This window comes from Oncorhynchus keta, chromosome 26 (assembly GCF_023373465.1).
Source record: "Oncorhynchus keta strain PuntledgeMale-10-30-2019 chromosome 26, Oket_V2, whole genome shotgun sequence".
In the NCBI taxonomy this organism is placed as follows: Eukaryota; Metazoa; Chordata; class Actinopteri; order Salmoniformes; family Salmonidae; genus Oncorhynchus; species Oncorhynchus keta.
The window spans coordinates 644159-659927 of record NC_068446.1 but is presented as its reverse complement, the minus strand read 5'-3'; the positions used below and the strand labels follow the sequence as shown (position 1 = coordinate 659927).

The 15769-nt window shown below is 41.5% G+C and overlaps 1 protein-coding gene across 18 annotated transcripts in view; it reads left to right on the top strand.

The window, feature by feature from the left end:
- Positions 1 to 369: 369 nt before the first annotated feature.
- The window catches only part of LOC118358814 (beta-1,4-galactosyltransferase 6-like), a 41259-nt gene continuing 25859 nt past the window's right edge, over positions 370 to 15769 (top strand). For 17 of the 18 annotated variants that reach the window (XM_035736734.2, XM_052480002.1, XM_052479998.1 and 14 more), the window contains exon 1: positions 371 to 1113. In XM_035736734.2, coding sequence (XP_035592627.1) covers positions 999 to 1113 — 115 coding nt within the window. In that variant the 5' untranslated portion in view covers positions 371 to 998. Of the gene's footprint in view, positions 1114 to 15769 lie in introns of all 18 variants that reach the window. The other variant, XM_052480005.1, reaches the window with a different exon arrangement.

Genomic DNA, 15769 nt, shown 5'->3' with positions numbered 1-15769 from the left:
TACTTTCATATTTAGGCTATAAGTGAGTTGTTTGTGTGTTTTGTTAACATTCAAATGGCACAGTGTGATTCTCTATCAAGACCTGAGCTTGTGCATTTAGCACTCCGTCTTATTTCACACAGTAGGGAATTTAAACAAAAACGTGACAAGAAATGAAAAAACAACAAGCTCAATCAAAACCGTCTAACTAATTAGAGAGCGCCGGTGTAACACCTATTATCGCTGTTGATCCTCCCACTTCAGTTGACCCCACTAACGTTCAGACACACACACACATAATAACTGACGTGAGAGAAGCAGCGACCCCATGAACCCAAAGGCCCTTACTGCAGCCGCACGGTGTCCATGGCGACGAAATATAACGGGGTTGGGACGGAAAGAGACCGTTTACACCCACCGGAAACCATGTCTGCAGCACCAGCAGAAATGAAATTGAACGAATCCAAATGTATATACATGATCACTCTAAAATCCCCGCACAAATGTATATTTGGTGCAATGAGAATCGCCCGATATACCCGCTGAACCGCTGGCCGTTATTGGATTCCGTTCGGTGGTTTCGTGAAGCCAAGTAAACATCGTCGAGGTTTGAATGAGAAAACCTTCGTCGCCGGGCGTGAAAATACACATCTAAACTAGCAAGCTGCACATGGATCGGTATCACGGGTATTGTTAAGACACGATCCGGTATTGTTTTGTCTACTCGTGTCAGTAACTACAGTAGTTTCAGTATGCCCGATCGATGGTTTCGTTGAAGCTCGACAGTGGCTGATTTCAGGCCTGCTTTTATCTGGACATTTCTTGCCTGAGGAAAGCCGCCCGTACTGACTTCCTAGCATTTAGCCTTTTTCACTGCATCCCCGACTCAAATGATGCGTGTTGTGTCGTTGCGTTGATTTTTGGATGATCATATCATCTACTTTTAGCATATCATTTTATTTTTTTATCCAAACGGTATATATTTTTTTTATGGGATTATCGGTCAATTCGAAGTAAATATGGTGAATTGGAAGCGGCTGCTGCGGGTGTCGAACCGCTCATTTTTGGCCTTCATTTTTTTCTTCTCCATGTCTACGACTGGTCTCTACTTCATATATGTGGCTCCTGGAATAGGTGAGTTTATTATCTTAACACGAACACCTAATTTTGTGTCGTTATCCAAGCTTGTGCCAAGCAAGCTACATTGACATCAACGGGGATGCCATAGACAGTACAGTGGGGATGCTTTCTGACAGTTAATACTGTAGCTTCCTGTTAGCCTAGTTAGGTTAGCCATTTAACGTTAGCCATTTAACTAACGGTAGTTAGCTGGATTAGCTAGCCGTCAGATCCGCATGCCTACAGCAGTATTCCTGTGTATATTAAGACACAGTGGAGCCGGAGGGAGATATGGCTCGGAAAACATACCTCAATCCACGGATGAGAAATGACTTGTACTCCGAACTGTCCCATTACATCAACTAATCACACTGATTTAGATTGAACGAATCATTTAATTTAGTCTTTCAGTCTTCGTGGTGTAACAGTTGTGATAATGGGACAATTGGGAGTACAGCGTATTTCTCATCCCTGGGTTGAGGTCGGTTTGTAATACAAAGCCATATCTCGCGTCGTGTCCCCGGTGTCGTAATATACACCGGAATGTTGTCCGACCTTGTTAAGCTGTAAGGAAGCCGGTTAGATCTGCTGGATAAGATAGCTAATCGTCCAGGGATTAGTTTACAATTGATTAGGCTTAACTAGTGAACCGATTATGTATCATCTCGATATATAGCTAGATAATCGTTTGGATGATTGCATGATAAATTACCTCCTTTGGCCGCCTTTCCTTCCAGTTCTCCGCTGCCAATGACTGGAACGAATTGCAAAAATCGCTGAAGCTGGAGACTTGTATTTCCCTCACTAATTTTAAACATCAGTTACCCGAGCATCTAACTGATCACTGCAGCATTTTAAACATGCTACCCGAGCATCTAACTGATCGCTGCAGCATTTTAAACATATGCTACCCGAGCATCTAACTGATCGCTGCAGCATTTTAAACATATGCTACCCGAGCATCTAACTGATCGCTGCAGCATTTTAAACATCAGCTACCCGAGCATCTAACTGATCGCTGCAGCATTTTAAACATATGCTACCCGAGCATCTAACTGATCGCTGCAGCATTTTAAACATCAGCTACCCGAGCATCTAACTGATCGCTTCAGCATTTTAAACATATGCTACCCGAGCATCTAACTGATCGCTGCAGCTGTACATAGCCCATCTGTAAATAGCCCATCCAATATTACTACCTCATCCCCATATTGTTTTATTTACTTTTCTGCTCTTTTGCACACCAGTATTTCTACTTGCACATCATCTGCACATCTATCACTCCAGTGTTAATTAACTAAATTGTAAGTACTTGCTACTATGGCCTATTTAAATAAAGGTAATATCATGTTTGTTTTTATTTTAAAAAACGTGACGTTATATTGAGCTGCCATCTGGTTGCTGTAACGTTAGTCAACATTGAACAATCATGCCTCTGTCTCTTCTACAAAGTGTGTCCTTACTCAGAAACAAGCCATCTACTAATAATGTAGTAAACAAGCTAGTTTAACTAATTGAGTTATTCATTTTCTTACACAGATTTCAGAAAGGAAAGGATTTAACTGATTATTCACTAGGTCTAACTTAGTAAATTTACACAAAAGCAGCAATCTCGTATGAATATATCTGCCATGCTGTTGAACCATGCCATGGTGGGAAGGGATATGGAGTTGCTGACAGAGCCAGCAAGTAGAGCCACATAATCAACACTGATAACCACCTAGTTGTGTGGTTTAGTAGCTAGGTAGTGTACATCTGATAGGCCTATATGTATATTCACATTAACCGAGTGAACCAGGTAACCTAGATTAAGATCCATGTTTATGCCATTAATCCAATCAGCCAATGTTTAGTAAAATGGCAAATATGCCAACTTTTCCCAAGTAAGTCGTGTCTTGAAACAGTTTGTTTCTTTGCTGAGCATATTAGTAGTCCCAGGGGTGAAATCCCTACAGCATATCAGCAGCTAAAATTAATTGGGCCTTTGTCTGAAGCAACACAGGAAAAGGGTTTTAGCTTTTATTTACACATGGTTAACCAGCTGTTAGGCTTATATCTTGTAGTTACAACGCTGTCACTGCGAATGGTACAGTGTGTTGGCTACTGCTAGACCATCATGCTATGGACATAGTGCTGTTGATGAGACGGAGTCTATAACCCACACAAGTGGATCAGGTAGTGCAGCTCATCCAGGATGGCACATCAATGAGAGATGAGGCAAGAAGGTTTGCTGTGTCTGTCAGCGTAGTGTCCACAGCATGGAGGCGCTACCAGGAGACAAGCCAGTACATCAGGAGACGTGGAGGAGGCCGTAGGATGGCAACAACCCAGCAGCAGGACCGCTACCGCCACCTTTGTGCAAGGAGGAGCAGGAGGAGCACTGCCAGAGCCCTGCAAAATGACCTCCAGCAGGCCACAAATGTGCATGTGTCTGCTCAAACGGTCAGAAACAGACTCCATGAGGGTGGTATGAGGGCCCGACGTCCACAGGTGGGGGTTGTGCTTACAGCAGCCCAACACCGTGCAGGACGTTTGGCATTTGCCAGAGAACACCAAGATTGGCAAATTCGCCACTGGCGCCCTGTGCTCTTCACAGATGAAAGCAGTTTCACACTGAGCACGTGTGATAGATGTGACAGAGTCTGGAGACGCCGTGGAGAACGTTCTGCTGCCTGCAACCTCCTCCAGCATGACCGGTTTGGCAGTGGGTCAGTCATGGAGTGGGGTGGCATTTCTTTGGGGGACCGCACAGCCCTTCATGTGCTCGCCAGAGGTAGCATGACTGCCATTAGGTACCGAGATGAGATCCTCAGACCCATTGTGAGACCATATGCTGGTGCGGTTGGCCCTGCGTTCCTCCGAATGCAAGACAATGCTAGACCTCATGTGGCTGGAGTTTGTCAGCAGTTCCTGCAAGAGTATGGCATTGATGCTATGGACTGGCCCGCCTGTTCCCCAGACCTGAATCCAATTGAGCACATCTGGGACATCATGTCTCGCTCCATCCACCAACGCCACGTTTCACCACAGACTGTCCAGGAGTTGGCAGATGCTTTAATTCATGTCTGGGAGGAGATCCCTCAGGAGTCCATCCGCCACCTCATCAGGAGCATGCCCAGGCGTTGTAGGGAGGTCATACAGGCACGTGGAGGCCACACACACTACCGAGCCTCATTTTGACTTGTTGTAAGGACATTACATCAAAGTTGGATCAGCCTGTAGTGTGGTTTTCCACTTTAATTTTGTGTGACTCCAAATCCAGACCTCCATGGGTTGATACATTTGATTTCCATTGATAATTTTTGTGTGATTTTGTTGTCAGCACATTTAACTATGTAAAGAAAAAAGTATTTAATAAGAATATTTTATTAATTCAGATCTAGGATGTTATTTTAGTGTTCCCTTTATTTTTTGGAGCAGTGTATATGGGTTTTAACTAGGGATGCAAGAAATATCGGTGAGCATTTTTAGGAATCGGACGGTTTTAGCTAAAAATGCCAACATCGCATCGGCCCGATGTCTAGTTTAACGCTGATGTGCATACGTACAGTGAGGCAAAAAAGTATTTAGTCAGCCACCAATTGTGCAAGTTCTCCTACATAAAAATATGAGCGAGGCCTGTAATTTTCATCATAGGTACACTTCAACTATGACCGACAAAATGGAAGAAAAAAAAATCCTGAAAATCACATTGTAGGATTTTTTAAATGAATTTATTGGCAAATTATGGTCGAAGTATTTGGTCAATAACAAAAGTTTATCTCAATACTTTGTCATTGCCAACAGAGGGTATATAACAGAGGTAAAATGTTTTCTGTAAGTCTTCACAAGGTTTTCACACACTGTTGCTGGTATTTTGGCCCATTCCTCCATGCAGATCTCCTCTAGAGCAGTGATGTTTTGGGGCTGTTGCTGGGCAACACGGACTTTCAACTCCCTCCAAAGATTTTCTATGCGGTTGAGATCTGGAGACTGGCTAGGCCACTCCTTCGTTGCTCGGGCGGTGTGTTTGGGATCATTGTCATGCTGAAAGACCCAGCCACGTTTCCTATTCAATGCCCTTGCTGATGGTAGGCTTTGTTACTTTGGTCCCAGCTCTCTGCAGGTCATTCACTAGGTCCCCCCGTGTGGTTCTGGGATTTTTGCTCACCGTTCATGTGATCATTTTGACCCCACGGGGTGAGATCTTGCGTGGAGCCCCAGATCGAGGGAGATTATCAGTGGTCTTGTATGTCTTCCATTTCCGAATAATTGATCCCACAGTTGATTTCTTCAAACCAAGCTGCTTACCTATTGCAGATTCAGTCTTCCCAGCCTGGTGCAGGTCTACAATTTGGTTTCTGGTGTCCTTTGACAGCTCTTTGGCCATAGTGGAGTTTGGAGTGTGACTGTTTGAGGTTGTGGACAGGTGTATTTTATACTAATAACAAGTTCAAATAGGTGCCATTAATATAGGTAACGAGTGGAGGACACAGGAGCCTCTTAAAGAAGTTGTTACAGGTCTGTGAGAGCCAGAAATCTTGCTTGTTTGTCATTGACCAAATACTTATTTTCCACCATAATTTGCAAATTCATAAAAAATCCTACAATGTGATTTTCTGGATTTTTTTTCTTCTCATTTTGTCTGTGATAGTTGAAGTGTACCTATGATGAAAATTACAGGCCTCTCATATTTTTGTGGGAGAACTTGCACAATTGGTGGCTGACTAAATAGTTTTTTGCCCCACTGTATATAACGTAAGTGATGACGTAATGACGCCACTAAAAATACAACGCTACACAGAACAAAAGCAGAATTACTAAGCGCATTCTTCCAACAACTAAACAAGTTGAGCAGTCATTTGAAAGGGTAAGAACATTTCAGCAAGACAACTCATGTGAAACCCATTAACGGCAAGATAATGGAATTCATAATGCCAAGGGTGTCACGACTGACATTTGGACCGGCGACGTCAGCCCCATGAGCATGCTGAGTATGATGGCACAGTGGGTGACAAGGATTACGTACTGAGGAAAGCCGTATTGCATGCTCAAGAATGTGCTGGTTCTCATACCGCTGCTGTTTGAGAGCATGTTTGAAACTTGGAGACATGAACTCACTCCTAGTGCCATTCGAACAACTGACTTGAGAAATAAGCTCATCACCTGCATCTGCAGCAGGCTTGATTCCGTTTGTCATGGCATTGAAACGCCTCCTCAACAAAACTACGAAACTTAGAAATGTACTCGATGCTGTGAACAAGCGATTCGGTGGTGTTCTCTCTGAGCCTCTTTACTGTGCTCGATGCTAGGTACAAGGACCGCTACGTCGATGCAGACAAGAAACAGGGTTTAGGTGAAATGTTACATACACAGCTGGACAAGATGGAAACGGACACAGTGCTCACCGAGGAAGAGCGGCCACGGACAGACTGAAACTTCACTGCTTGACAGGTATGATGAAATCCTGGTTGAGAATGAAACGACGGAACAAATTAACAACGAAACGGCAAGTAAGTGAAATAAATAGGTTTGGATTGTTTTGCTGGTATTTTATTAGGATCCCCATTAGCTGTTGGTAAAGCAGCAGTTACTCTTCCTGGAGTCCACACAAAACATGAAAAATAATACAGAATGACATTAATACAGAATATCATTAGACAAGAACAGCTCAAGAACAGAACTACATAATTTTTTTTTAAAGGCACACGTAGCCTACATACAACGCATACACACAAACTATCTGGGTCAAACAGGGGAGAGGCGTTGTGCCGCGAGGTGTTGCTTTCTCTGTTTTTTGAATCCAGGTTCTCTGTTTATTTGAGCGATATGAGATGTAAGGAAGTTCCATGCAATAAGGGCTCGCTGTATGTTTTTCTTGAATTTGTTCTGGACTTATGGACTATGAAAAGACCCCTGGTGGCATGTCTGGTGGGTTAAGTGTGTGTCAGAGCTGTGTGTAAGTTGACTATGAAAAGACCCCTGGTGGCATGTCTGGTGGGTTAAGTGTGTGTCAGAGCTGTGTGTAAGTTGACTATGAAAAGACCCCTGGTGGCATGCCTGGTGGGTTAAGTGTCTGTCAGAGCTGTGTGTAAGTTGACTATGAAAAGACCCCTGGTGGCATGCCTGGTGGGTTAAGTGTCTGTCAGAGCTGTGTGTAAGTTGACTATGAAAAGACCCCTGGTGGCATGTCTGGTGGGTTAAGTGTGTGTGTCAGAGCTGTGTGTAAGTTGACTATGCAAACAATTTGGGATTTTCAACATATTAATGTTTCTTGCAGTCAGTCTCTCCTCAACTCTTAGCCAAGAGAGACTGGTATGCATCGTATTAATATCAGCCCTCTGATTACAATGAAAAGCAAAACGTGCTACTCTCTTCTGGGCCCGCTGCAGCTTAACTAGGTCGTTGCTTGCAGCACTGGACCACACGAATGGACAATAATCATGCTTTGTTTAATGCTAGTGGCAGGTCGTTGGTAAAAATAGAAAAGAGGGCCTAGAGAGCTGCCCTCCGGTACACCACACTTTACATGTTTGACATTAGAGACACTTCCATTAAAGAAAACGGAGTTCTATTAGATAACTCTGAATCCACGATATGGTAGAGGTTGAAAAGCCATAACACATTTTATTTCAACAGCAGTTTATGGTCAATATCAAAGGCTGCACTGAAATCTAACAGTACAGCTCCCACAATCTTCTTACTATAAATGTCTTTCAACCAATCATTAGTCATTTGTGTCTGTGCAGTACATGTTGAGTGCCCTTCTTGAAAAGCACGCTGAAAGTCTGTTAATTTGATTACAGAGAAATAACATTTTATTTGGTCAAACACATTTTTTTCCCAACAGTTTGCTAAGAGTTGGCTGCAAGCTTAAAGGTCTGCTGTTAGAACCAGTAAAGGCTGCTTTACCATTCTTGGGTAGCATCATTACTTTGGCTTCCCTCCAGGCCTGAGGACAAATACTTTTCTTTAGGCTCAGATGAAAAATATGACAGATAGGAGTGGCTGTAGAGTCAGCCACCATCCTCAGTAGCTTTCCTTCTAAGGTGTCAATGCCAGGAGGTTTGTCATTATTGATTGTTAACAATAATTGTTCCACCTCTCCCACACTAACTTTACAAAATTCAAACTTGCACTGCTTCCAATATTATTTATTTTTTAATGCGTGATATAAATGCTCACTGTTTGTCATGGGCATTTCCTGCCTACGTTTGCACACTTTGCCACTGACATAATCATTAGAATAATTGGCAACATCAAATGGTTTTGTGATGAATAATCCATCTGATTAGATGAAAGATGGAATTGAATTCGTCTTTCTGCCCACAATTTAATTTAAACTACTGAATTTTTTTTCTTCTCCATTATTCTTGATATCTTTGATCTTGGCTTCATAATACAGTTTCATCCTATTGAGTTTAGTCTTATAATTTCTCAATTTGCATTAAGTAAGCCAGTCAGATGTACAGCCAGGCTTATTAGCCAATCATTTTGCCCCATCTCTTTCAACCATACAGTTTTTCAGTTCCTCATAAATCCACGGAGGCTTAAGTTCTAACAGTCAGTATCTTAACAGGTACATGTTTATTAATAATTGGAAGAAGCAATTTCGTAAATTCAACATGTGCAGCTTCTGGATGCTCCTCATTAATCACATCAGACCAACAAATATTTTTAACATCCACGTAAGAGTCGCAGCAAAATCTTTTGTATGATCTCTTGTACACTTTTAGGCCCAGCTGTTGGAACTTTGGCTTTCCTGGATATAGCCACTATATTGTGATCACTGCACCCAACAGGTACGGATATACAGTTGAAGTCGGAAGTTTACATACACTTATGTTAGTCATTAATACTCATTTTTCTACCACTCCACAAATTTCTTGTTATCAAACTATAGTTTTGGCAAGTCGGTTAGGACATCTACTTTGCACGACACAAGTAATTTTTCCAACAATTGTTTACAGATTATTTTACTTCTAAATCATTGTCACAATTCGTGTGGGTCAGAAGTTTCCATACACTAAGTTGACTGTGCCTTTAAACAGCTTGGAAAATTCCAGAAAATCATGTCATGGCTTTAGAAGCTTTTGATAGGCTAATTGACATTTGTGTCAATTGGAGGTGTACCTGTGGATGTATTTCAAGGCCTACCTTCCAACTCAGCCACTCCAGTGTTTCCATTTATTCTTTTCAACATTCTTCAAGCTCTGTCAAGTTGGTTGTTGATCATTGCTAGACAGCCATTTTCAAGTCTTGCCATAGATTTTCAAGTAGATTTAGTAGTTATATAGTTATAGCCGATGCTGACATGAACAATGTGCCTGAAAATCCACACTTTAATGAGACTTAATTACACACGCGTGTGTGTGTGTGTGTGTGTGTGTGTGTGTGTGTACAGTTGAAGGCGGAAGTTTACATATACCTTAGCTAAATACCTTTAAACTCAGTTTCACAATTCCTGACATTTAATCCTAGTAAAAATTCCCTGTCTTAGGTCAGTTTAGTTTAGTTTATTTTATTTTTACAGGGACAGTGCACATTAATCAACGTTTCAGTAAAAGTGCCGGTTTTAGCCAGCCGGCTAATTTTCAACCGCAGTCCCTGGGCAGGTTATTAAAAACAATTACAATATAGACAATAGCACCATAGACACAGCAACATAGGACAAGCAAGACATAGCATACAGACAGAGCAACATAGAACAAAAAGCAGCAAGACAGTTAGGATCTGCACTTTATTTTAAGAATGTGAAATATCAGAATAATAGTAGAGAATTATTTATTTATTTCATCACATTCCCAGTGGGTCAGAAGTGTACATACACTCAATTAGTATTTGATAGCGTTGCCTTTAATAACTTGGGTGAATTTTGGCCCATTCCTCCTGACAGAGCTGGTGTAACTGAGTCAGGATTGTAGGCCTCCTTGCTCGCACATGCTTTTTCAGTTCTGCACACACATTTTCGATGGGATTGAGGTAAGGGCTTTGTGATGGCCACTCCAATACCTTGACTTTTCTGTCCTTAACTTCACTAGGGTAGGGGGCAGCATTCAGATTTTTGGATGAAAAGAGTGCCCAAATTAAACTGCCTGCTACTCAGTCCCAGAAGATAGGATATGCATATAATTAGTCGATTTAGATAGAAAACGCTAAAGTTCCCAAAACGGTTAAAATAATGTCTGTGAGTATAACCGAACTGATATGGCAGGTGAAAATCCAACCAGGAAGTACTATTATTTTGAAAGGCTGTTTTTCCATTGAAAGCCCATCCATCATACAAAGACTTAGGACCCAGTTCACGAGCTCTGTGCCTTCCTCAAGATGTGACCAGTCTTTAGGCATTGTTTCAGGCTTTTACTCTGAAAAATGAGGGAGATGCACCACTTTCAATCAGTGGCCAGTGGAAATCTCCATTCATCAGCCATGCGCCCTGATGGTGAACGCACCTTTCTTGTTTCTCCTTTCCTATTGACGAAGCTTTTGTCCGGTTGAAATATTATTGATTATTTATGACAAAAACAACTGGAGGATTGATTTTAACAAGGTATAGGGGGCAGTATTTTCACTTTTATAAATAGCGTGCCCAATTTCAACTTCCTGCTACTAATGCCAATAATATAAGATATGCATATTATTAGTAGATTTGGATAGAAAACACTCTGAAGTTTCTAAAACTGTTTGAATCATGTCTGTGAGTTTAACAAGAAATTTGTTGAGTGGTTGAAAAAGTGAGTTTTAATGACTCCAACCTAATGTAAACTTCCGACTTCAACTGTAGATGTATCTCTATCTCAGCAACAAACAAGAAACGTGGCCAGAAACAAAGACCTTTCTTCTGAAACTCGTCAGTCTATTCTTGTTCTGAGAAATGAAGGCTATACCATGCATGAAATTGCCAAGAAACTGAAGATCTCGTACAACACTGTGTACTACTTCCTTTACAGAACAGCGTGTACTGGCTCTAACCAGAATAGAAAGATTGGGAGGCCCCGGTACACACTTGAGCAAGAGGATAAGTACATTAGTGTATATTTTGAGTCCTCAACTGGCAGCTTCCTTAAATAGTACCCGTAAAACACCAGTCTCAACCTCTACCATATCGTGGATTCAGAGCTATCTATCTAATAGAACTCCGTTTTCTTTAATGGAAGCGTCCAAAACTGCAGCTCATTGTTGGAACATGAATTTTCCTACTTTAATCGGTCCACTTTGAATTTGTGATAACTTGTCATTTTGAATGTAAATTGTGTATCCCACCGTTTTTCTAGTCTGTTATTTCTGTAGGTCTAACAGGAGCTTGTGTGTGCACTCAGCACGGGGGTGTAGAGGGAGCGGTCAGAACACATATTATTGAGTGTGGCATTGAGGAGGAAGGGAATTTAGGGAAAAGTGATGCTTGGTTTCTTTTTTGTTGTGCCCCGCAAAAGCACATGTAATGGAACAAAACTTTTTTTTGCGTTCTAAGTTGAAATAACATTGAAATAACATTGCCAAAAGACCACGTATCTTTATGATATTTTCTCTTCTCTTCGTCGTGAGGGACGATACTGAAAGTTCACAGAAGTAGCAAGTTAAGGTATACCTACCAATTTAGTGTTTTTACTGATATCAGGTTTGTTTTAAGTGATTAAAACCTGTAATTCTGTTACCGTAATTGAATTATGGAAAAATGTGTAATGTAATTACTGCAATTAAGCTACAATGGGAAATCCTAGTACTGACAACACACAGTTGGGTCACCTGCTACTGTCCTGCCTTCCACTAGCACACTTATGTTCAGCTCATAATGTTTTTTTTTCTTCTCTTTTTGTGGTCAAAGCAAGACTGAAATAGTCTGGACAACCTCTCACACTTCCTCTCGCTCTGACGCTCTCTCTCGAATGTCTCCTGGCTCTTACTGACACCTAACCATGACGCGTACCACCTATCCTCTTTCCGTTTACTGTAACAAGCATCCTCACCCACTGAGCACTGACCAACATCAAATGATATTAGTCACATGCGCTGAATACAACCGGTGAGGACCTTACAGTGAAATGCGTACTTACGAGCCCCTAACCAACAATGCAGTTAATAAAAAATTTAAAAAAACATCCGAATAAGAAAAAGAAGTAACAAGTAATTAAGGAGCCGCAGTAAAATAACAATAGTGAGACTATATAGAGGGGGGTACCGGTACAATGTGTGGGGGCACCGGTTAGCTGAGGTAATATGTACATGTATGTAGAGTTATTAAAGTGGCTGCGTAGATGATAACAACAGAGTAGCAGTGGTGTAAAAGAGGGGGCAATAGTCTGGGTAGCCATTTGATTAGTTGTTCAGGAGTCTTATGGCGTGGGGGAAGAAGCTGTTTATAAGCCTCTTGGACCTAGACTTGGTGCTCCGGTACCGCTTGCCGTGCGGTAGCAGAGTGAAACCGTCTAACTAGGGTAGCTGGAATCTTTGACAATTTTTAAAGCCTTCCTCTGACACTGCCTGGTGTAGAGGTCCTGTGTGACAGGAAGCTTGGCCCCAGTAATGTACAGGGCCGTTCGCACTGCCCTCTGTAGTGCCTTGCGGTCGGAGGCCGAGTAGTTGCCATACAAGGCAGTGATGCAACCAGTCAGGATGCTCAACGTCCATGGATGTTGAAATTTGGTCACTCCGCCCTGGCATGACCAAATCTGAACTAATCATAGATGTCTGTTTTGCAAGTTTGGAAAGTACAATACAGTAGAGTACAGAACAGTAGAGTAAAGCACACGAGTGCAGTATAATGCACTGTACTGTGCTGTACTCTTGTGTTCAAACTTTTGAAACATAGATGTCCGTTATTGTTTTCAGATTTGGTCTGGTCCAGACCAACCAAATGTGGTCTCTTGTATATTTCTACCTTTGTAACTATTCAGGATACATCACAATGAAGAACATTTTTATTCATATCCATAATAATGCTTTTCTCTATAGTACTGATCAGGGACCCATGATGTTATTCCGTTACTGTATCTAAGTCCACTTCATAATCAGAAATATATATTTGTTTTAACTCAAGGTGTCACGTCATATCTTCATTCGGAGCAGATATTCTTTGGAAAATGTGATCTCAAATTATTTTACCATAATTCTGTTACCAGACTTTGCATCTGCACAGTTCTTCCAGTAAAGATTTTTGTTTGTTGAAATTGTTCAAAGCAGTCCTCGTGCATAGAGTTATGCAACAACTATTTTATAAAAGGTTTATTTATTAGTAAACATTTGTAGGCTTTTCATTTCACTTTGACATTATGGAGCATTTTGTGTAGACCAATGACAAAATGACAATCTATCTTATTTCAATCTGACTTTGTAATACAACAAAATGTGAAAAATCCAGGGGGTGAATACTTATACCCACTGTACAAATTAACACATTTTAAAATGCTTGAAAAGCAAAACAAACATCAATTAAAGTATGAACGACATGAGTATAGGTTTGAACTTAAGAAGTTTTGAGTAGTGCGATCCTCCAACAGATGGCGAGACAGTCATTTACATTTACATTTAAGTCATTTAGCAGACGCTCTTATCCAGTCAAGCACAAGGCTTGAGCAGAGGGAGGTTCAAATGGTCAACAGGGGGAGCTGAGCAGCCAGAGCAGGTCTTCTGGGCGCGGGCAGGTACAGAACTACCAAAATAAAGGAAACACCAACGTTATGTCTGAATAGGGTATTGGGCCACCACGAGCGAGAACCGCTTCAATGCACCATGGCATAGATTCTACATGTCTGGATCTCTATTGGACGAATCCGACGCCATTCTTCCACAATAAATGTGGTGTTTTTGTTGACTGCTCCAGATTCTCCCATGGGTTGATATCTGGGGACTGAGACGGCCATGGCATATGGTTTACATCGTTTTTATGCTCATCAAACCGTTCATTGACCACTTGTGCTCTGTGGATGGGGGCATTGTCAAGGGGGGGGGGGGCATTTTCAAGGGGGTATAGCCACTATAACCAAAATAATGGCCTGCCGAGCATTTTATACATGACCCTAAGCATGATGGGATGTTAATTTACTCAGGAACCACACCTGTGTGAAGCACCTGCTTTCAAATATACTTTGTATCCCTCATTTACTCAAGTGTTCCCCTTATTTTGGCAGTTACCTGTCGCTCAAGGCATCTCGCCCTCCACATCTCCACAGCGTAGCTATGTGACACAACTGTTCTCGCCCTCCACATCTCCACAGCGTAGCTATGTGACACAACTGTTCTCGCCCTCCACATCTCCACAGCGTAGCGATGTGACACAACTGTTCTCGCCCTCCACATCTCCACAGCGTAGCTATGTGACACAACTGTTCTCGCCCTCCACATCTCCACAGCGTAGCTGTCTGAGAACAAAAACACATTTCAAATGTATGTCCTTCAACCAGTACTAGAAAGATTAGGACTAGATTGTTTTGTTTTTGATAACATCAAAAAGGTAAACCACTGCCAGCTATATGTGTAGTATAGTAGACAGACATGGGAAAATACCATTTAATATAGGTAATATCTGAGAAGGTCAGTCGGTCTGGAGAATGCGTTTTCATCCTCTGAGCCGTCGAACACCAGCTTTGTTTTTCATATCCTGTGGAACTCCCATAGGTTATCCTCTGTTTTAATATCTCATATTATTCCTGAGTATCTGTTTTTTAATATCAGATGTGTATGTCCAGTATCTGAGACAGTGTCACTATGTAGGCTAACAAGATGATAATGCTGGATTATATGGTCAATTGGTCAGTCATTATTAGTCAGATATGGTCAGCGCAGAGAGCGTGGTGTATGATGTCACACACACACACACACCTTCTCATCGGGAGTGTGTGTCTGTGTGACAGTGGACTGTGCTTTTGCATTGCTTTACATAAGTGTGGTACCACCCAAGTTGTGGTGAAAGGGCACAGCACTGACCCTGATATGCAAATGCTAGGTGATTCAAACTCTGAGATTGGCCTACCTGTCCAATCTAATAATTTAATTTTATTGTAATACTCTCTTGTTAAATCTGATTCGGTCTCTAATAACAGTAACAAGGGGATATTTGCTTTATGCTGTTGCTGGGATACAGGCTAGTCAGATATGTTGGTTGAAATCTGGTTATTTTAGCCTCAGAAGGCTTCTCAAAACTAGGCTTCTGTGAATGTATTAGTTGGTAGAGCTGGACAATATGGACAAAATATCATATTACTATTTATTTTTTTAATACATTTGACAGTATGACTATTTAGTTGTTAAATAATAAAATGTCTAAATATGCTTTGAGTAGTTCATGAGCCAAGGGTGGCAACACACACGTTATGTGATTTCAATGGGGGCTTTCTCCATTTATACTCCCAACAAAAATAATTTTCTTATTTCCACACTGTGCCACGCGTCATGATATGGGCCAAATCTAGTCCTAGTTTAATTAATTGGTGAACTTTTGGAATCTTGGAAATATAACAATTCTAATTATATAGTAGGCAGGACCTAGAATACATTGTTGTTTGACATGACAATGAATTAATAAGCCAGGGAGGAATTATGGACAGAGTAGGAACCAAAGTGTTGGTCAGTGTTTCCAGGGGTCCCTAATTAGATATTAGATCACAAGTTTTGTTGGCTCGCGAGCTAAACAACATAATCATGCTTAGCCTATTCCTTTCTGATAAGCATGTTTGTGCAACGGTGTCTTATCTAG